The 22,831-nt window shown below is 35.8% G+C and overlaps 1 protein-coding gene across 4 annotated transcripts; it reads left to right on the top strand.

Annotated features, from left to right (window-relative positions):
* The first annotated feature begins 8,228 nt into the window (after positions 1-8,228).
* On the top strand, positions 8,229-22,602 carry LOC149556907 (uncharacterized). Of its 4 annotated transcripts, none has more exons than XM_089831539.1 (4): positions 8,229-8,448; positions 8,560-8,608; positions 21,253-21,419; positions 21,607-22,602. In XM_089831539.1, exon 4 carries the CDS (start codon positions 21,680-21,682, stop codon positions 22,313-22,315), a length of 636 nt encoding a protein of 211 aa, XP_089687665.1. In that variant the 5' UTR covers positions 8,229-8,448; positions 8,560-8,608; positions 21,253-21,419; positions 21,607-21,679; the 3' UTR covers positions 22,316-22,602. The 4 variants fall into 4 exon arrangements, with proteins under 4 accessions (XP_089687665.1, XP_089687664.1, XP_089687663.1 ...); XM_089831538.1 differs by having other exon boundaries at positions 21,186-21,419; XM_089831537.1 differs by lacking the exon at positions 21,253-21,419.
* Positions 22,603-22,831: the final 229 nt, after the last annotated feature.

Genomic DNA, 22,831 nt, shown 5'->3' with positions numbered 1-22,831 from the left:
TGTTCCTATCAAAGGTAGTCATGAGTCTATTGATGGCTTTGACCATGTTTCTCACTCTAAAGATGTTGATATCCCTTCCCACTATCCCTTTGCATCTTCTAAATCTATCCTTGGTCCTTATCCATCTAAGCTAAAGCATTCAAACCTTCAATCCATATTGGGGCCTTATGTTCCTCCATCTCCTACATTCACTCCTAGCTCATCCCCTAGCTCTCCTATATTACCTCAAGATCAACAAAGACACTCATCCTTGATGACTTTTCACCCATCTATACATCTAAACCAGTCATATCATCCTTATTCATCCACAAATCCCAAGTCCTTTGGAAGTGAGAATAAACATAAGAATCCATTGAAAAATGAAGATCACTATGTCCCATCTAATCGACATGTGAATGATTAGAAGGAAAATGCACAAAAGAGACCACAAAGGTCCACTATTAAAAAAGCTAAATCAAAGAAAATATGGGTTCCTAAACCCATTATTGAAGAAATGTGTTTTGAAGTATCCAAAGGAAAATCTAAAGCTATATGGATTCACAAGTCTCTTTTAAAAGACTTGAATATTGAAAATACTTCAAAGTTGACATTCAAGCTTCCAAAGGCTTCCATTCCATCTTCTTCCAAAAATCTTCCTAAAAATATTCCAAAGCCTTCCACTCCACTTTTTTCCAAATCTTTTCTGCCTTCTCATAGATCTAAATCTCAAGTTATTTCATCCATGATTCCTCCATCATTCCAATACCCTTCAAAATGTGTGTCAATGTTGATCTTGTACAATATTTCAACTACCCTCATGAAATCCTCTAAAGCTTACACTAACTTTCTATACATGAACTCTTATCCTCCATATACTCTTCCTACTACCATTTCTCTTTCATCACCCTATCAACATCTTTGAGCATACCTTTCTATGGTCTTGTCTTATCATGGCTTATCTTTCCTATAAGAGCACTATCTACATTCAAAAAGCTTGAGCTCTTTCTAAAAATTCAAAAAAGAAGAAGAAGAAAAAATAGAAAAAATGAAAAAAATGAAAATGTGCCTTAGTGAAAACTACTTCTTGTGGCACCTTGGTAGCAAAAGTAAAGAGAAATTAATTTATCCTATGGTGAAAACTACTTCTTGTGGCACCTTAGATAAGTACCATGATGAAAACCTGGCAAACAGGCATCATGTGTAATTCTTCCATCATCCATCTATCCCTTCTTCTCTCTTTGATCTTGACAATGTTGAGCTATGTTTGCATATTGGCTATCTTATTCACGAGATTTTCTATTGTTCTCTCCCATTCACTCATAGCCTCTATCTTGAGCTTTATTCTTATTGCTCTATGCCGTTGCTATACTATCTAGTTGACCCCTTGGTCTTGATCATAATAAATAAAAATGGTTCTTAGGTCTCTTGACATGTCTACTCTTTTGGACTACATGCTTCATGCTATCTCACTTGTTGGCTTCACTGCTTATCCTACATGCTATCTTGCTCATTTCTTCCATTGCTTATCCAAAACATGCTTCATATGAATATTTCACCTCTTTCCCTAGCTTGGGTACTCTTGAGGAGTTAGTCCCTTAGGATCACTTTTACTTGCTTCATGCTCCTTTTTCATCTATCTTTTCTTATCCACTGGCTTGTTTCTCCATCATGTCCTATACCTTGCTAGACATTAGGAGAAAATGATGTGATCTTGCTCGAGAACTAGTAATCTCTAAAAATCTTCTAAAAATTCCAAAAAAAATCATATAAGAGCTTGAAAAAATCTTAAAAATCAGAAAATGTCCTGAAAAAATGATCATCTTAGTGAAAACCTCACTTTGATGTATCACCAAAAAAAAAAAAAAAAAAAAAAAAAAAAAGCTATCAAAGTGGTGAAAACCTGGAAACAGGCGCTACTTGAAACCCTTGCACCTATGTCTATCAATCTCAATCATCCACTTTGCTACACATTTCCTAGCTTGGAATTGTTTCTTGTCCTCATCTTGGGGGCATAGCTACTTAGCCTATTGAGGTATTCTTGTGGATTAGGGTTTCTTTGACAACTCACAAAATAGTGTTTCTCAACACTTCCCCCACTTTGACATCAAGTGTTTTTTAACACTTTACAGATAGTTTACCTACGGTCTCCGATGTCGCGATATCTCACTATCAGAATCAAGTCTGAAAGAAATGGCCAAGTGACTTACACACACGCACTTTAACACTTAAACGACTGAACTATGCTGACATTTATCTACTTTGTGTGCTGTCTATGATGATTTCTTTGCCATGTATTCCCTCCCTAATAGTCTTTCAAGGATGTCATTGACTAGAAGACTGGGGGCATGGGACATATTTTCTTGATTTCTGCTTGTGGGTATACTTTTGTTTGTCTATGGTGTTGTAAGCATTCATGCTTGTCCTATTCAACACTTTGACTTATAAATGTATCATCCTTGATTGTTTTGCAAGACCGCACTCAAGGTTTATCCTGGCGCTTATGCCTTGATACAGGTGTAATCTTGCTAAATTAAACTTAGGGAATCTAATCGTGTAGTTATCTTGACTTACATGTCTCTGATGCTTAGATTGGATTTTCACATACCTATCTAATATCGATCATATTCATATCCTCATAGTTATACTAGTGATGGTTGTATGATCTCATGATGTCCCTAATAAATGCTCAATGATGAAATTAAGAGTCTAAATGTTATGCACTTCTTGCTGGTAAACCACTTTGCATATTAGCTTGCATTTTAGGTTCATTTTCTAGCTTAGTCTTGCATTCTTGCATATGGGGAGAGCTCTCTTTCTTCATCTTTTTGTGGACATATCAGCTAACTCCTTTCATATATTTCTTTATTTTCTTCTTGTTCATGTCTTTTCACCTTCTTAATCTTTCACTTCATCTCTTTTCTATCTTATCATCACATTATATAAAGTTTTGACCTCTTAAATAATTTCAACATCCTGGATTCATTTTCGGGATCGAAATCCAAATTCGAGTTCATCTTGATGGTCAAAATTGTCTTTTAAAATTCTACTTTCTTCTGAGCAGTTAGCTGACCTTTTGAGGTCTAATCTCTGAATCATCACTGGGGCATCTTCATTTCTTCATGTCTTCATCATTTCCATACTTCATATCTACTTCTAGTCACCTTTTTCACATATAAATCATCTCTCTACTAGATTTGACCTAATTTTTATGTTATATCCTTCAAGGTCAACTCTAGTCAAACTGGGGCATTTTATCAATTTTATATAGTCATTCTTGGGTTCTAATCATTTATCTGTCATATCTTGGACATTTCTATATTCTAATTTTCTCATGTCTAGCCAATTTTTGCATCCCCTTACCTCATTTCAATTTCGATCCCAAGGGGGCAGAAATACTCTATTGCTGATTGTTACAACTATCTATTTCTTAAGAGCATTTGTTTGACCTTATCACTTGCTCTCGATCTATTCGCTTTGCTAGATGTTAGAATTCTTTTTGGATCTTAACATCATCTTCCTAATGTTCAGTACTATTGCTATCAGGCTGTGCATTCAGGACTTGCTATCTATTTCTGCATTTCATTCTTTGGAATCAGATATCTATATCTATCATCACCTACTTGGCTTTCTATTTTCTTTGACATAATGTGTTCCTAGATCGATCACGCATTAGTCAAAGAGGGGCAAATGTAATCACCTAAAAATGGTCATCTAGACTATTAGCCCCCTTTTCAACATTTTGGCTAAATTAATTTAATCACTTACCTAAGCCAAATTGCTAATAATCAATTTATTTGATTATAACCTATAGTTTGACTATGCTATCCTAAGTTCATTATTTGATTAAAAGAACATGTCCCCTTTTAATTAAATAAAATACCCCATTCTTCTAACCCACTTAAAGTGCACACATAAAGTCCTTTTTCTATTTTGCAATTAAAAGAAAAGGCTTTGTGACTTTTGTCTTATATGACAAGTCAACTTATATTCTATTGGTTGATTTGTGTGTGCACATGGATCACTCCTATTTTCGAATTCCACCGTTGATCATCCACCATCTTCATCTTGATCTCCACCGTCCATACATCTTTAAAAGGGAGAGAGCTTTCCCCATCAATCCATCTTTTGAACATTGTTATGCTGCAGGTTTTCTAACAGGTTTTCTTTGGAGCTTTGTGGAGAACTTCTCTTCCTTGTCTACATTCTCTCATCCATGGCATTTTAGCTTAGATTCATGTTGCATGTTAGTTTAGCTTCTATTTTGCAATAATCTCTCACATAGCTTAATATTTGGATTGTAACACTCTCATTCATATTCTAGCATAGCTGCATTTGACATTCTCATTCTAGCTTAATCTTCATTTGCATTGCATCCTTGAGGAACTCCTTGGGACATTTGCATTCTTGCATCTTGTCTTTGGAACCTCCCATTGCATGGTTTACTAGCAAGAAGAGTATCTCTAAGGCTCATCTAAGAGCCTTTTTATTCTTGAAATATATTCTCTTGCAGTCCATGGATAGGGAGCTCTAAGCCGGCATCTAAGCATTCCAACTCATGGAATTGTTTGGATAGAAGGGTTTAGAGTGGGACACTTTCGAGTGTACAACTTGCACACTGAACCATAGATTTCTCTCTATGTCTTCTACCTTTAGTTAATTGCATAGTGTCTAACTCACTCTCTAACATCAGTTATGGCCATTGATGCTTCTATAATAGTTTAATTTAGACAGTTTGAGCCACCAACAATCTGTGACTTCAACTTCCCATTAGATGCATCAAAGAATTGCTCTTACAATGCTGTATGTGAACTCTTTGGATTACAAGCCTTCATAAATACTTATTTGAATTCATTAACATGCTCTTTAATTGCCTCTTTCTGACTATTATCACTTCCATTCTCATTCCTTCTATTATCTCTTTTGTTCTTCCTTCTGTGATTAGGATTCTTGTTAAAGTTCCTTTTGTCCATTCTACAAAATCTTACTTTGTGTCCAAAGTTATTGCATAACTAACATACAAGTGCATTTCTCCTCTAATTGTTTCCATTCTGACTTTGAGATGCTCTGTAATTCCTTGCAATATGTCCATGATAGTTATATTTGTAACAAACAAACTACTTTCTCTCACCATCATGTTTCTCTCCATCATTAGATCTGCTTTGAGATCTACCTCTTCCATTACCGATAGGGTTAATATTTCTAAACATTCTACTATTCTTATTATCATCAACAAACTTAGGTTTCTTACATTCTACTGCCTTATGTCCATAACCATGACAATTATAACAATAAAAATTAGTAATAGGTTTAAAAGACTTGTACCTATGCAATTTTTCTTCATATGTCCAACTTCATTACATATGTAGCATCTACCTCTGAAGTCATGTCTTACCTCTTTAGATAAACCATCTTGCTTAGGTTCTTCAATTTGCTTTGTTGTTCTAGGTTCATCAAATTTCTTTGTCAATTTAACTCTCTCAACTTCATTAGATCACTTAACTTTTCTTTAGGGATTTCTGTTATAGGACCTGGTTCTATCCTAATCTCACCTTTCTTTGCTGACTTCTCTCCAAGAAGATAACCAAGGCCCGTCTTATCATAAGGTCTTTAATGAAATATTTGTTCATCAATTTTCTTAGAACTTGTGTAAAGTTTCTCTAACTATTTTTTAACTTGTGTCAACTCTCCTTTCACCATGATGTTATATTTTTCCAACTCTGCATGCTCTATCTTAATAGAATCTAATTCAAATGTCACTTGACTCAACTAAGATCTAAGGTTTGCACTCTTAGATTATAGATTAGGTTCACTCTTATTGCCACTAGTCTTAAGACTCAAATTTAGTTCAATAGATTTCAACTCATGTTTCAAGATTTCATTCTCTTTCTTGAGATTTTTTGTATCATATTTAACACTAATATGCACAAAAGGTTCCTTGCTAAATTTAAGATCATCAATTTCATCTTTCAGTTTGCCAATGTAAACTTTTGCATCTTTGTATTTATCTTTCAAGTTATCTCTCTCTTCAATAAGAAGGTCAATCTGTTCAAGGGCTTCTTTAAGATTCTTCTTCAATTGTTCCATATTCACTGGGATCTTACTTAAGTTGTTAAGCCTCTTCAAAGTAATTATGCTTTGATACCAATTGTAGAAATAGATAATACTTTTGGGGGGGGGGGGGTGAATCAGTATATTACAAACTTTTACCCACAACTAAATATTGTTAATTACTTTATATCTTGCATATGAGAGTAAACCAACAATGCTGAATACTAAGTATAACCATACACATAGAGAACTCACATGCAATGGGAGTAAGCAACAACTTTCACATCTTTCCCTGAAGTTTGTGGGTACAATTAACTAGGCAAAAACACCATAAGGGCATAAAGCAGTTGATCTTGAACTAGAAGCATATGAAGCAACAAAGACATGGGCAAGAGTTGGAGCAGATCCCATAGATCGATATTGAGATATAGTACCATCCGTTGGCTACTATTCTATGGCCCAATGCTAGTCGATTTTCTAGTTTAAGCGCTTGATTCAGAGCTAGTTCACAATCAAGATTGAGACAACTGATTGTCGGAACAAAGCCCGTTTAGCAAGTATCTCCTTTATTATATCGCCCAACATAAAAAATAGTCCCAATTAGAGAGACCCCAACACCTACAATTCTATGGGGGATTGAGTTTATCGAGGAGAAAAAGCAACATAACCACTAATAACCCCTAGCGACATGTTAGAATAAGAAGCAAAGAGAGCAGCCTCGACCTAGTAGGGCATTTGATCCTTAACCCATTGATCAACCACCTTGCTATAGCCCTAGATTCTATTCTAGTTGATTGAGTTTACCCAAGCCTTTATTGATTGCACCATTCTTTTTGAGAATACCAACAATATGAGGGTAAAAACGAACTCATCGTACCATTATGGTGTGATAAACAATCGGGAAAGCAAAGAATCCCTTGTCCTGATTTAATTCTTAGCACTCTTTTTTGGAAGATACCTTTTTTTAGGTAGAGCGCTAGAAAAACAACCTGCTGACAAAATAATGAAATGCATAATTTATTTAAATCAAGAAGATCAAACAAAAAATGCGCTTTCATGTCTTTCTAGAATTGCAGTCATGATTATAATCTGATTTATTTAATCATTAGAAGCTCCCAACAAAGGTAAAATAATGAATAATATTTTTTAATAAATTACAAGAAAATACTTACATGATAAATTTAAATAACAATTTATGAGCCTTATCACTTTTTATGCTCATGTTACCCAGACTTACTAAATAAACTTTTTTTTTTGGAAATTATTAATATGAATCAAAATTAGTTTGGAAACAAGTGACGCAAGCGTCATAGTCCCTGCCATTTGAATTTTTAGTTTAAACAAAATAGAAGAAGCAATGTTCCCATTGGAACATTGCTAATTACTTGCTATGGTTTTGAAAGTGTAAAATAGCTTATTTGCATTAGATAGAAAATCTAGCTCGAGATAATATCATGCCCTAATATATTAGCACCAAATTCAAGTTTTTATAATGTTCTTAAATAAACTTTAATAAATAAATAATTATAAATAAAGTAAAATCTCATATATTTATATTAAATTATTGTGATTAAATATTTATATAAGTACTATAGTTCACAATCAATAATTGAAAAAGTAAAATAGAAAATTGAACATAATAATATAAAATACTAAAAATAAAATAAAAACTATATTGAAAAATATTAAGATTTAAGTTTTATTTCTTATATAAAGAAAGTAGTCAACATGTCACGTCATTGATATAATTATTTTATGTTTAAAATAGTTGTAAAAATGATTTTCTATGTTAAAAGAAGATTTGTATGAATAATTAATGCAAAGATGAGATAAACTATCATTAATGTAAAGATGACATAAGCTATAATTAATATATGAAAAAGTACGTGTACAAAATATGCTAATTTTCTATGAAGAAAATTAATTTTTTGCTCTAAGTCAATCAAAGAAGAGATAAATTATTTTGTTTAAATCATTTAAATAGATGGAAAATTTCAAACTATAGGTGATAGACATATATGTTAAAAATTTGTAACTCTCATTTAAATAGATGGAAAATTTCAAACTATAGTTGATAGACATATATGTTAAAAATTTGTGACTCTCATTGGCTAGTTAAAAAGTTATAGCAACTAATATGGCATCTCATGGATGCAATAGTATCCTACCATGGCAGGAACTAATAAAAGCAATCTCCTCCTTTAAAAAATAGTATGAACTGCTTGCGAGAAAGGGAATCTAAAGCCTTCTACGGAGGAATACGGTACGGACCTCTTTTAATTTGCAGTGCAGAGAGACGGCTGAAGATTGGGTGTTATCAAGTTTGCCGCTGGTGTTGTGTCTCCAAATTTAGCTGAGAGATGGCTTTGGAATTATGTTAATCGACCAACATTTTCTTTCATCGAGTCCTCCCTGGTAGAGGTACGGGCAGTGGCCATCAAACACATTTTTTTTGCGGCTTCATCGTTTGCCTCCCTTTCTTTGTTACCAGCGTTACATCCAATTTAATGTTGTTCCCTCCGTGTAAATCAGGAATTCGATGTGGGCGTCTCCTGGTTGTCAAGTGTATGGTGAACTGAGGGTAAGACATTTGTATGTTCAACTTTTCTTCGAGCCCTTTTTTCCGGTTATGTTTGATTTTCTGGAGCCGTCACTGAACTTTCGGAATGGACACTTTTATGAAATCTTTAGAAGTATTTTATAATATCCAAATTTAGCAAGGGAATGTCTGTTTCAAGGTCACATTGAATGATAGACACGTTATGCCGTAACATCGGATTCGTTTTTTCATAATTGATGTAAATCTCGGAAGCCCAAGTTTCACTTCAAACCAGCAACACCCATATAATTTACGATATTCATCTTTCAATCTCACCTGTTAACTGCCCTTGAGAATTTTAACATTAGTCTCCCTTCACACCTTATTGACGAAGTAGTTTGCAATTTTTAGGGGGAGGTATTCATTATGTATAGCATTACTGTACACGTACATAAATTTCATGAACAAAAACACACCTCTTTCTTCCGGCCATGGATTTGATTTAGGATAGCATCATCAAGAGAAGAATGTTTCAAAGAGGAGGATATCCTTTAAAGCCTGAATGCGTGATTATTGAGACTTCATGATAGCACAACCACCCATTGGAACATGTTCCCCATGTTCAGATCAGATGATTTATATTTGATCAGCTTCAACTAATTGGAACTTATGTAGCAAAAAAATATTTTTATTCTGCAGACCATATGAGTATTTTGGATCTTCGGTTATTTCATTTTCTCAACATATCTTTATCCCTTGAGATGTACATCTTCTAACTGTGCTATTGATTCTTATATGAGAAAAAGGCTTGGGATATTGTAGAGAGTCGAGACAGATGAGATTGGCTACATGATTTTTTTAGTAATAGTGAGTTGGCTGCCTTGAGCAACAAGTAGGCTGGTTTATGTTCATTTGATTTCCCTGAGGCATTTGCATATCAGAATAAAACTGTTTTTCATTAAATTCAATAATTGGCATTATACCACACTCTTTTCTCATTTCTTGCTCAGAAGGAACATAATGTAATAAATGTCAACTTCAGGGAGTAAACTATTTTGTAATCATGTAGGCTACACTGAAAAGTGTTAAGGGAAAATAATTATTAACACTTATTCAGAATATAAACATCATCAGAATATTATAATCCTTCCTGTAAAAATGTGAATAGATACCATTAACTGAAGAAGAAAGCTGTGAGAGAAAAGTACAGGACCCTATTTCCGATCTGCTCTAACTTGGGGCAATCTGAAAATCTATCAAATAGTTTATCGATTCCAATAGAAAAATTCTAGTGCAGGAGGGCCGGTGTGAAATTTGTAATGACACAACAGAAGTTTAAAAGAAAGTTACAAGCAAAACAAGATGTTGATGATATATAAGAAAATAAACATTGCTACTAAGGAACCATAGAAATTTAGAAAACTCAGAAAATAAATAAACTATTCTACAGCACTATTTTCAAAAGGAGCATATTCCAAATGTTCTGCTCTACTCTAAAATCAAGCATTTTTCTACGGTCCCACCCTTGGAGAGGTTTGTCCTCTGTATTTACTGATCGATCCATTTCACCAAGAAACGATCCATTTCCCCAAGAAATGGTCATATGGGATTTGCATCTTCTGCCCAAAATTCTCAATTGTAGAAAAGGGAGGAAACTAACTACTTGCAAACAGTTTCTTCATTGCCTGTGAAGTAGCCCCAGCACAGTGTGCCTGTTGAATTGCTCCAAAATCCTGTGGAGTAGGTCTGCCATGCCACTCCACATCTTTGCACCATTTGTCTTCCCATCGGAGAATTTTATATCTTTCTAGTTCAGTTTATTGGGCTTCCTTAGTTTCATCTGTTTTTATGTGATTCAATTGTTAGTGGGCTCCACTAGGTCCTTCCACTTCAGTAAATACAGTTTGTACAGTGCTTGTCCACCACTTCTCTAATTTGCTCTTGCTTTTTCTTTGAAAAGCTTGTAGCCCATTCTTCAACCACTTTATCTCAAATGAATTCTGTACCTTCCAAAATAGTTACAGCCTAAGGTCTTCTTTATAACAGAAATGACCAGTGTCAATTTTCAGGAAATCTTCCAAAATTAGTTTCTCATCTTCAGTGTTGTACACAGACCAATCTTCTTTGGCTTCAGTTTACATTAAGTATTTGTATAACATGTCTCAATGCAAGTGGATGATGATCTGTTTGCCTTCTTGGAACACGTTTTTATCCCTGATGCTAATTATCTATGTGCTTATAGTCATTCATGCATTTATTTTTTTGTTCCATACCCTTTTGTTCCTCATCATGCATATGCTTCATAAATTGACAAGTCTTTTGTTAACTTGTGTCCCTTTAATAAGTGTTGGTGATCATAGTTGTATGTCCAAAATCCTTAAAGCCAAGCAGTTCTATGGGGGGCCGTTGGATCGTGGATTTGAGCGGGAATTAGAATTTGGAATTCTAAAAAGTTTCCAATCCACTGTTTGGGTGTGCAAAACACGAATTAGAATTTGGTAAAATAGGATTCGGTATCCTCATTTATACTCCATTTCAAGGATTTCGTCTTCCATCCAAATACTTGGAATTGGTGATATACCAGTTTTAATTCCAATTTGGAAGAAAATGAGCATTCAAAATTTATTGAAACCAATAATTTTTGGTATCCGCCACAACCCTATTTCGTTTAATGCTCAATAATATATCGCCGTTACTGCCATTAGCGTTCATCTCTTCTGCATTCTTGGTCTCTTTCTCTCTGGTGTCGTTGCCGTTGCAAATCAGAGATTATGCATGCAACAGAGGAAGATGACTTACCGTTGGTATTATTGGTGGAGGAGGACAGAGAAGAAGTAGACCACCTGAGACTGATCTTACCCTTGGTATTATTGGTTGCCCAGGCTCCTCTGATCTGCCCGAGTTTCAAACCCCTGACCTAATGGTGTGCTTTGAAGGCATTGCAGAGGTGTTGTGTTTGGAAGCAGAGGGATTATTATTCCTCACGGCCAGTCCCCTGCCGCTGTGACCCTCGAGTATGGCATTCCTTGCCGTGTGAAGGGGAGGAGGATTCTCTTTCTCTTTCTGTCTGTCTCTGCATCTGCCCTGCTTGGTCTTCTTTTCTCCTTCTTCCCAACGACATTAGACATTTTTAACAAAAAGCTGCAGATGGAGATGGAGATTGTGATAGGGGAAGGTTTTCAGTAGTGCTGTTGCAGGGCAAGAGTGAGAGTACGGAAGTATGATGGGGATTGAGAGTTTGGAACAAACCGATCAAGGCCAACGTGCCAATCCCACCCAAATTCAAATTTTAAATTGATTTACGCCTGCGCTGTATCAAGTTTTGATCATGCTAAATTGATGCATTCTATTCATCTTAAAAAAAATTAAGAAAAACTTATTCATGTCTGTATTTCAATTCCAGGAATGTGCAACCAAACGGAGGAAATGCGTATTGTCATAATGAATTCTTGGTGAACCAAACGGTCTCAAATCAAATTCCCAAGACCGTAATCTGGATTTCAAGTCCAGAATCCCAAATCAAGGCTTCCAAATGCCAATTCTGAAATCATATTCCAGCAACCAAACAGACCCTGAGTGTCAGGGGTGTTGAACCCAGGCAAAACAGACCTCTAACTTATGATCAGGTATGACAACCTTGGACCTAATTTGCTACAATTAGTAAGACCTTTGACTTAGGCTCAGCTAGACCCAGGGGGCTTCCTAGAGGTATCCTGAATAGAATAAAACATAACTGGAGGTGGACTAGTGGATAAATTGATTTAGTACTACCTGGTGTATGCTTAGCCACAAAAGTTGTTACTAGGCCGAGGACTAATCTAATGTTGTTGTATTTTTAAGTTGACAAGCACATCATTATATAACAAAAATGTGGGTACACACACGATGATTCTCTAAAGGTACACACACGATAATTCTCTAAATGTAGGAGTGATTATGGATTGCATAAGATGTTTTCCCTGCTTTAAGTGTTGAACCATGAGCTTCACACAAACTACTTCCTACTCCTAATCCTCTGGAGAAAGATATGTGCATTCAAAGTGCCTGGTGGGTCATTGCTTGAAGGACTGATACCTATTCATTGGGTTACAGCATCCAATTACATCACAATGAACAATAAATTGAAATTACAAAGGAACATGGGCTATGCATACACATAGACGTTGAACAATGATTTTAAGCAATTGAGCATCATTAGTTATTCATCCCGGATTTCAGAAATTCACATGTAGTAAGGATGATTATGACAATGCTTGTAATGAATTAGAATATTTTAACATTCATCAAATACTTATTGTACTAATATTAATGAGGTGACAAGAGGGGAGTGTTGTACGCCATACATATAGAACTTGAAATGCTAGTTTTGAAGTGGTGTTTCATTATAACATACAAATTGAAATATTGGAACAGAGGAAAATTGCAACATGAATCAGGACTATTGAACATTCAACATTGTATACTACATGGTACATACCCAAGAGTAACATTAAAAAATCAAAATCCAAATAGAAATTCAAGTGACCATCCTGGTGGCAGTGTGATTGCAGAATGACGAAGGTGAGGGTTCTTGGGTACTCCAAGAATCTGGTTCAGGGATGTTCTGAGGATGGGTACTTTGAGGTTTTGGGAAGGTTGTGAATCTCGGGGTTTCACTGATATTAATTTATTGTTCGAGTTTAAAGGAAACTCTGTTTGTGCTAAACCCAAGCTCCACTGTCCTGGATTATCACTGAAACTATTCAGAAAATTGCATAGAATTCTGAAGTGACTAAGAAACTCTGTATTGTTTGACTTGTGTTTGTTTTAGGTTTATCATGCAAGTATACTTATTTTGGAAACCAATAAGTAATCGTACTTCTATGATCTATCATTAGTATTCTCATTTTAACCAAAATGACCCATTTGAGAGACTATTAGTCCACACCTAAAATGGCATCGTTATCAGTTTGAGTGGGAGCAATTCTGAGAGAAAATTTATCAAGATGTCAATCCAAGGACTTCCTGTTGCTGGTAGGGTTCTACAAGCAAATTAATTGACTTTTGCATGTAAAAACAAACTGGACTACTTCAGCTTAGGCTTTCACATCTTTTATCTTTCTGGCATTCGCATCAGTTAGAGGTGCTTTGTGGTTCTGTTGTCTTGTGATTGTTTCCAAAATAAATATTTGAGGCATTTACTTTTCCACACAGGCTTTGGGAAAAATCTATAATCGGATGACCAAATTGATTCCTAGTTGTTAAATTCCAGCAGTACTATCTTCCCTGAATATCCATCAAAGTGTCCAAGATGACATAGAATTGCCAAGGAACAAATACAGGTTGAATTATTCTCTCATGACATGGGAACAAATATGTGGAGACAAAACTAAAGGAGGTTTGAATTTAAAACATATAAAGGCTTAGGCTTTAATCAGAGCCCTGGCTACAAAACTAGCCTCAAGAATTAATCAAATACCACAGGCTAATTGGGCCCAAGCCATTTAACAGAAATATCTACAAGACCTGACATTTTTTACTAATTCAAACAAGCTGGAAAAGTCACTTATCGAATTTGGCCAAGCATATCAAACAAGGGATGGAATAGATCACTTCCAGACCACTAGAAAATTTGAAAATGGAAAAATTATAGACATGTGGGAAGGAAGATAGAATGACTTGCATCCAATCTTTTGCTCTGAACTACAGCCTCTTCTACAAGAACTCCACAAAAGGGTCTACATCAAAGTTGTAGACTGCATAGCCGTGGATAGAAACTCATGAAATCACAGGTTTCTTTACCAACAACTAAAGCAATCACACACCGCTTTCAACACCAACAATACCTGCTGAGGAAAAAGTACAAGTATCTAATTACAACAATGATCCCAAACATGGAAATCCACAATAGAAGGAGAATGCACTGCAGTACACATCTGAAACCCTTTCCCCTTGCAGCACTCAACATGTATTCTTCCATTGCGTTCCGCTTAATTCCACGTCCACCCTGTTGCCTATCTCAAGCCCTAATTGACATTTATGAAGTGATCACTTAGAGGCCTTAAGTTTCAGTTCATTGATGGAAGACAAGTTTGTGCAAATCAATGCCTTTACAGCCTATAAAGATGTCTTCTCTTTCTGGATAGTTCACACTCCCAACATTTTCTATATAAGTCTGTTTTAATTTTTAACCACTTGTAAAATTGAATTAAATATAATAAATAAAATAAAATAAAATTTTGAAATTCTTTTCGGGTGCCTAATTTTGAGCTGTCGGCCTAGTTGGACCTGAGGGTCACATATTGCAAGTGGTATAAAGTATGTTTCTGGATGCTGAGCACAATTATCTGTAGTTTGATTGCAAATTTGGGATATTCTCCAAAAAGGTTAGTTAGGACACAAACCGTTACCCTCTTTATCAATTTTCCTATCATTATCTGGCATTTTAATTCTTCTTTCCCTGATTAATGCAGGACAGCATTATCCAAAGGCATCCACTATTTAAGGGGTCTACACCTGGGTGATAAGTGGGTGCTGGTTCACACATTCCAGTCACTTTTCACACCATCTGAACACTACCTATGGAAAGCATTGGCCCAATCCGCTGCCTTGTAGGCCCTTAGAAACTAGCCTATAGAATGGTAGGGCCCCCACCCCGAATAATAGAATAATGGGGCAATCACTTTATCTTCCTCATGCCATAGAATAGTAGGGGCCGGCCCTTTAGAATAGTAGGGGAGTTCAATTCCCTGGCCCCTACTATTCTAAGGTAGTAGGTTTGGTCTGATCTTAAGGAAGCTGGTTGTGCAATCTAGTTAGTTATCTACTGCTAAAACTCTAGTGTGACAGCAGCACCAGAACCCATCATTCAGCTTCAAAGCCAAGCTGGTTGCAGGCACACGGAGCACCATCTTGCAATAGCTGAGGCTCTGCACTACACAGTAGCAGACAAAGCAAGTCCCACCCCTACAAAAGTGTTGAACACTCCAGTAGTGAGTATAAGGGATTCCTGACCTCTATACAATTTCTGAACACCTACAGCAGCTCATACTAGGTGACCTAACATCAAATGCAAACAGATTAGATTAGAGGTCTAGGTGAATCAGATCCAATTCTATCATTGTTGTCAGCAGCATTAGTTCTCGGTATTCCCCATTCAAACACTAGAGTTATGTTGAAGAGCTGCTGCATTATTGTTTGAACAGAATGTGTATTCTATGATGGTTGCTTTCTGTGACATTCTGAAGTAACTACCAAAACTAGTTTCCTTTCTGTTTGGTTCTTTGATTTGCATTGTGACATTTCTTATTTAAGTTTCCTATCAGATCTGATAAGCATATTATCATGTTATTGGAAGTTTGTAAATCGTAGGTTTATTATGATAGATCCTCAGAATTATAAATTCCTGCGTGATTCTCTGAAATATGAGATATTAAGTGATATAAAAATGCAATAGCACTGAAGGAAGAAGATAGATCTAGCATAAATGAAAGCTATATGCAGAAAGTGGAATGGTTTCTCAGAACAGCAGGACCACATCATGTCCTTGCAAAACACGATGCATTTCCCTTGTTTGGGCTTGATAAGGGGATTATGTATAAAGCACACTATTAATAAGGGAATTGTCTCCACTATATAAGGCTGCTGTAGATAATATACTTCGGTAGCTATTAGAGAAATGTTGTGTTTGCCTGTGTCAAAATGTGGATATGATCCAGAATGTGCCCAAAATTGGATGGGAGGTGATGACCCTGTGCTGTTTCAATTGAATGAACTGAAGAACCCGAGCTTTTACACTATGAAAACCTTTGTGTTGACCGACCAATAATTATGCATTTAAATAATCATGCCTCATATAGTGAGCACTAGTAAACACACACAGGATGCCATTGTTCTCTCTGCTTTTAGATGAAGGAAAGGCACCCAACTGGGGAGGACATATAGTTCAGAGCTGCCACCAGTGGTTCCCGTATTGATGACATATGTTATTTATTCCTTTTCATAGCTAGTGCTCCCTCATCCCCCTCACCCCTGTCCTTTCTCTTCTCTTTTTCCTGTGTCTTGATCTGCATCTGGACATCTCACTTTTCTTTGAATTCTCTCATACTGATGATGGATTAGGAAGTGTGAACTGAAAATTTGATGATAAATAAAATCTATACACAATAAATTCCAGAAGCATTGATCAACATTTTCATGAATTGTGGAAAATTGCTATCATAATGATTAAATCACTTCCGTTCCTGTAGTTACTCTTTTGAACTCCAGTTAATGCTGTATTCCAAAAGCTATATTATTATAAACCCCATGACTAGCAGATACATGAGAAGCACATGCCTTGGATATCATAAAACACGATGAATGACTTAAGACAAATTGGTGCATGGTTCCTCTATGGCAGAAACACTATCATCAGAATTGAGTGTTTAATGGAACCTCTACACAAACATTCACATTTTGATCCCGATTGACCAGTGGTGATGGAAGTTTTCTTTTGGCATATGCATGGGGTGGCCTCTGTAGTCAAAGGAAGAAATATGGTCCTCTACCCAGACCTGACACTTGTGCTTCTTGGAGATATCAAAATTTTCAAATACCAGTTGCAGTTGCATCAGCTCAACCCATTAGAGGCTTCCAAATAGAGAAGGCTTATCGTAGAGCGTGGGACCCCAGCAGGCAATTGATCTTGTTTCTTAGAGAAGAAAGTGGAATATTTATGGGACCTTTAGGAAGAGGATAACATCAATTTCTTTATTCTGCATATGATGAACATGGGATAAGCAAGTTTAGGGCTGTGGGCTAGCTTGAGAAATCCCAGAATACACTCAAAAAAATCTTGCCAGAGAGTGGAATTGAAAAGGGGCTGCTACTTTTGGAGAAATGCTACAACCATCCTCCACCTGGCTGCTCATGGAAGATTTATGTAAGGTAACCAATAACTTCATACTTCCGACAGCCCTTGTCCCTTGTAAACACCCAACCACCTAAGTTACTCATATCAGCCATCTCCCTCCCGTTCCTACTACCCCTAGAAACATCTTCAAGATTAGTTTGTGGAGACATCCTTAGGCAACTATTTGAGAGGCCCAGTTGCATGGCATCTTAAGTGTGACCATGGGTACTTTACTTGCAGTAGGAAGCAGTTAGACTACAAAATGAAGTGATAGTCCTCATGGGAGACCTTGATGGGAAATGAAATAGGAGAAAAGGACAAAGAACTACTCTAGAATTTCAACACAATACATGAGTAAAGGTATTAGTCTATTGCAGACTGAAGAGTATTTATTCCCAATTCCTAAAAGAGCAGGAACTAACACCTAAATCAATCATGGAATTATTGTGAGTTTTCTCTAGAAATAGTGGAGACAGAAAAAAGAAAAGAAAACTCCAGGTTTGAACATATGTTTCAGTTCCATCATTGTTAATAATAAGGTTGAAGTGGGATTGAAACTGCTACACACTATGCTACACGGTCCAAAAGTTTGTGAATGATAACCACAAGCTACATGGTGAAGTGTGAGGGCAAGTGGAAGAGGTGACGCAGTTAAGCCCAATGATTAATGTTATTGCCCAACATGTCCAACAGACTTTTCAGGATACCCCTCTACTTTCTGAATCTGTTATCAACTTTTGAAGGGTATTCAATGAGGAGTTCAAAAAATAGAATGAGGCTGAACATTGAGAGTGGTTGCTGGCTGCTGTGATAGGCCTTAAGTGCCAATCAATTGGAAGAAACCATAGTAATATAAAACATGAAAAATATGAGTACTTGCATTTGAAACATACCTGTGACATTTGCCATGTCATTGTGGCATATCTATCCCAAGTTTTAATAATAACCTGGTCAAAGCCACATAAATGCACAAACCATGTGTTTAAAACACATGTTAATGAAAAAGAAAAAACAAGCTTTTCATCACATCCCATGTTGTTTGCTATAAAAAGTTAAATCCCCCAAATTGATTTTTCTTCCTCATTTCTTTTACTTTAGGCAGCAGGCAAACAAATGACGTACGCTAATAGCTTCACAACTCATGCATTCATTGATGCTAACCTCAGGTAGTGTCCAAGATGATCAACTGATTGATCTAGATGGCATTGATTCTGAATGGATCACAGCTGAGGAGGAGCTTACACTATTTAAGATGGTTTGGATATCCAGAAAGAGGTTTATGGTCCTTTGGATGATTGGGAACATTGGTCATTAGGACCAAACAGCAGCAACTGTAGGTACGTTGGCTTTTTCTCCATTTCAGGAATGGATTGTGATTCTCAATAGATCATTCCCTCTCGTTCCTCCTTTTGGGCTCTTTGTACTCGTTCCTTGACCATGTGTCGTTGGTCCTTCTTGTTATTGTATTTTTGTTTTTAGTTCTTTATGAGGCTCTTGAGGTTTCTTTTCTTAGAGATTTCTATTGTAATTTCATAAACTTTCGAGTCCCATTGATCTACTTTTGGTCTTCCGTGGACATTACTATGTTTTTTTTCTTGCCTTTGGTCAACTTAGAAATTAACAAAGTTTCTAGGAATTCACAAAAGAAGTTTTTAGTTTATGTCCTGGGCATAGTTTCTGAGGTACAAACAGAAATTGACCTCACGAAAAATACTTCCTAGATTAACAAAACTCTCCATATTATAAAAAATCCACAATATGTCAAAACAAAATAAAAAATCCACAATATGTCAAAACAAAATAAAAAATCCACAATATATCAAAACAAAACAAAAATAATTTTTTTTGATTCATCTAGAAAGTAAAGCCAAACATATTTCCTGAAGTGTAATTCTGAAGTTGAATCATCTTGTCCAAATCCAGTCATTCTATAAAACACTCAGAAACTAATTACTAGGTGCCCTCTTAAGGCGTTCTGCACCTGTACTGGATACATATCTGGCTATGGGTTTTCTCAGGGGTATGCCTGGGTATGTACCTAAGCATCTGGATATCCCCAGGTTTGTATGTGGGCATATCCAAAGGTGCTGATTGCCAGTATACCCCCAAAAGCATCATTTTGTCCAATGCAACAATCGTTTTGCTCTCTTTGAATTTCCTTTTCTCATTTTCTCTAATATTTTTTTTTGTCAACAGCATAGCCATCACACCCTCTCACATCTAACATGTGCACTTGTCATTGGTGCCCCTCAAGTCCATTAGGGCCCTCACATCCAAATTTTGACTAGGAATCTCTTATCATATAAGAAATTTGGTTACAATGAAAAGAATCTGGGAGAGGAGACCAAATCACGAACTCAGACAACTAAAGTTATCACTGTTAAATGTCAATTGATAAAGAATCAAGATGAATATTGAATATTAAACTATCAGTTTAAGTTGACATTTAATTTTTATCTTTATCACTACCATTTTGGCATTTAACATTGAGAAAAGATGAAGTATCCTATTATCAAAATGTAATTACTATTTAGTTTTGCAAGTCAAGTCAGTATATTTCTTCAATTTTTATGTATTTAGTTTTACAAATGTGTATCTTTTTTTAAAAATAAATATTTGTAAATACAGATGTACCCAAACCCATGTACCCTGTATTTGTGCCTGAATCTGTACTGGTATTTTAAATGTATATGTGCCTGAATCTGTACCGCCGACCTAGTTTGGAAATTCAAATTGTGACATGGGTTCTATTCCAATTTGCTTGATTACATGTATATGTGCCTGAATCTGTACTGCCAACTTAGCTTGGAAATTCGAATTGATTCCAATTTGTGATGTGAATATCAGGATTTAACTGTGTGATTTTGAGTCAAACTCGATGACCCATGTTTCATGAGTAGTGATTCAACATGAATCCATCTCTCATGAGAATAAATGGAACACTTAGCACTCATTGGATCTAGGTGATTCCAATTTTCTTGAATACAAGCCTTATATTTTTAAAAATGGGGTTGAGGGTTTTACTTTAACTCTCCCAAGTTGAATTCTACACAGTTTTTACGATATTTTAAATTTCATAGTTAAATTAGTTGAAATAGTTTTCTTTTGGTTACTATACAGTCTCAAAAACCCTGTTTGTTGTCTTTTATGAATTTCCTTTTTCACTTTCCTAGTTATGATTTTGTCCATTTAAAACTTTTTTCTCTTAAATAACATATCAATTCTTCACTTAAATTAAATTCATTGAACATGATTTTTATATTATCGAATGGGTTTAAGACAATTATTGAGAATAGTTTTCAAGACAATTGCCAAGGCACTATCTCTCAATAGTTTTTGAGACAATTGTGAAAACCTTTGATGTCAAGACATTATCTCTCAATGTTTTTGGAGAGAATTCGTGTTTAAGCTCTTGAAAATTTTAATTGCAATAATTAAACTTGTGAATTTGTGTTATTTTACGTAGAGCTTCCAATGCTTTTTATTAATAAAGTATAATGTTTAGAATTAGATTATTGTGCAAGCAGCAATTCTATAATTTACTTTATCCCCAAATAATCTAATGGTAATATTATTTTAACTTTTGCCAATTTCAATTATGGCACGCCTCAGAATCGGACAAGATTCTGATTTTTGGAGGTAGAAATGTGCATGAGTTCTAAATTCTAATAGAAATATTAAATTCTAATTTTTCTGATTTCAAGTTCAGCACGCCTCAGAATTGGACAATGCTTTCGATTTTTGTAGGTAGAGATGTGCATATCTTTGGAGCTTTATTGCTTTAATTTGATAGATTCTCTTACATAAGGGTCAGCTTTGGATGGCCATGGATGATGCAAGCACAAGTTGGTTACATTATCTTATGCACAGTTTCATGCACATCTTTTATAGCTGAAAATAAGACTCAATTATGCAATGATTGCTGTCATTTTCGGAGTTTAATATTTCTTCCTAAATTCCCCCAGAGTTTCCAGTCTGAAGGTTGGTTGTGATTATTACTCCGTTTAATAGCTTACTTGAACTCACTTCATTCCAAAACTAGATAGAAGTTGTATTGTTCTTGTCTCACAGGGAAAGAGATTGATAAAGAAAGATGTGACTTTTGATTGCAGAAACTAACTTTTGTTCAAATGTATTGTGCTTAGAAAACTATTGTTTCTTGCTGCAGCTGTGGACCACCAACAATCTATATGTGCAACACCTTAATTGCTGTTAACAGAAGAATTTTGTAGGGCTCAGTTATGGAAGGAAACATTGACCATGCTGCTGTTGTAACTGGGCCATCTGTTAAAAAGAAAAGGGGACGACCGAGAAAATCTGAGACTGTTTTGCTTCCAGGAGAAATTACAGCGCTCGGAGTTATGCCATCTTCTGAAAGCAAACCCAAGAAAGCCAGACTTTCAGAGAGCAACAGCTCACATTTTACTCATGGAAATCGTTCATTGGTTGGACAACCTGTTCATGGCGTACTTGATGGTTCATTTGATGCAGGCTATCTCATTAGTGTAAGAGTTGGAGATACTGATGCAGTTTTGCGAGGAGTAGTTTTTGGACCTGGTCTATCAATCCCTCCATCAAAATTAACAGATGTTGCTCCAAAAATAAAAAGTACAAAGAGAGAATTTAATACATCTGTCTCTCCATTATACTCACCTCCAGCAACAACACCAATGGCCTTATCAGAAAGCTATGAACCTTTATGCGGAATGGATTACACCCCTACAGACACTGGAGTTGCACCTGAGAATGGGGTACAGCATCAACAAAATCATATGAGCCCAAGAGTTCAAGTTCAACAGGTGCAAGGAGCTATTTTGGAACCAATTTATGCTGCAGCAAATAACCAAGTTGGATCTTCAGGAGAAGGTGTTCCATGACAATATTTGGTATACAGCAGAGGCATAAACATTGCAGTAGTTTTTCTTGCGTTTATCATGGACTTGCAAGCATGGCTAAAGATGGAAGTCTACATAGAATACCATTAACTTGTGTCGCAAGTTGTTCCAAATTTAAATGATTTTCTGGATCTGAATGTCTTATCAAATTAACTATTATTCCTGCATCATCAATCTGCAGACTTTCTTTTAGAACGTTTAATGCTATTCTCCAAGTTCAAAAGACTAATAATTAATTGCAGAAGCAAATGTCCGTGACGTTGTTTTTATCTGTTTTGACTCTTCTTGTCTGCTTTTGTGAAAATAGTATTAAGCATTCGTGCATAAAGTGACCAGGTTATTTTATCGATCACTGAACAAAGCCTATAATAAAATGAATCTCCTATTTTCCATACAGCTTCTAATCTGATAGCAGTTGCTGAAAATATCAGAAACATGTCGGAAATGAAAGAAGTTAGATTAACAGAGATGGGAAGGTTGTAATATTCTCTCACATGT

This window comes from Cupressus sempervirens, chromosome 5 (assembly GCF_028749045.1).
Source record: "Cupressus sempervirens isolate cs-2001-9-10 chromosome 5, ASM2874904v1, whole genome shotgun sequence".
Lineage (NCBI taxonomy): Eukaryota > Viridiplantae > Streptophyta > Pinopsida > Cupressales > Cupressaceae > Cupressus > Cupressus sempervirens.
The sequence above is the reverse complement of the archived record's forward strand: the minus strand, read 5'-3'. Positions and strand labels throughout refer to the sequence as shown.

Excerpts from the sequence above, each read along its gene's own strand:
- LOC149556907 (XM_089831537.1), top strand. The coding sequence starts at position 21,680 with ATGGAAGGAAACATTGACCATGCTGCTGTTGTAACTGGGCCATCTGTT.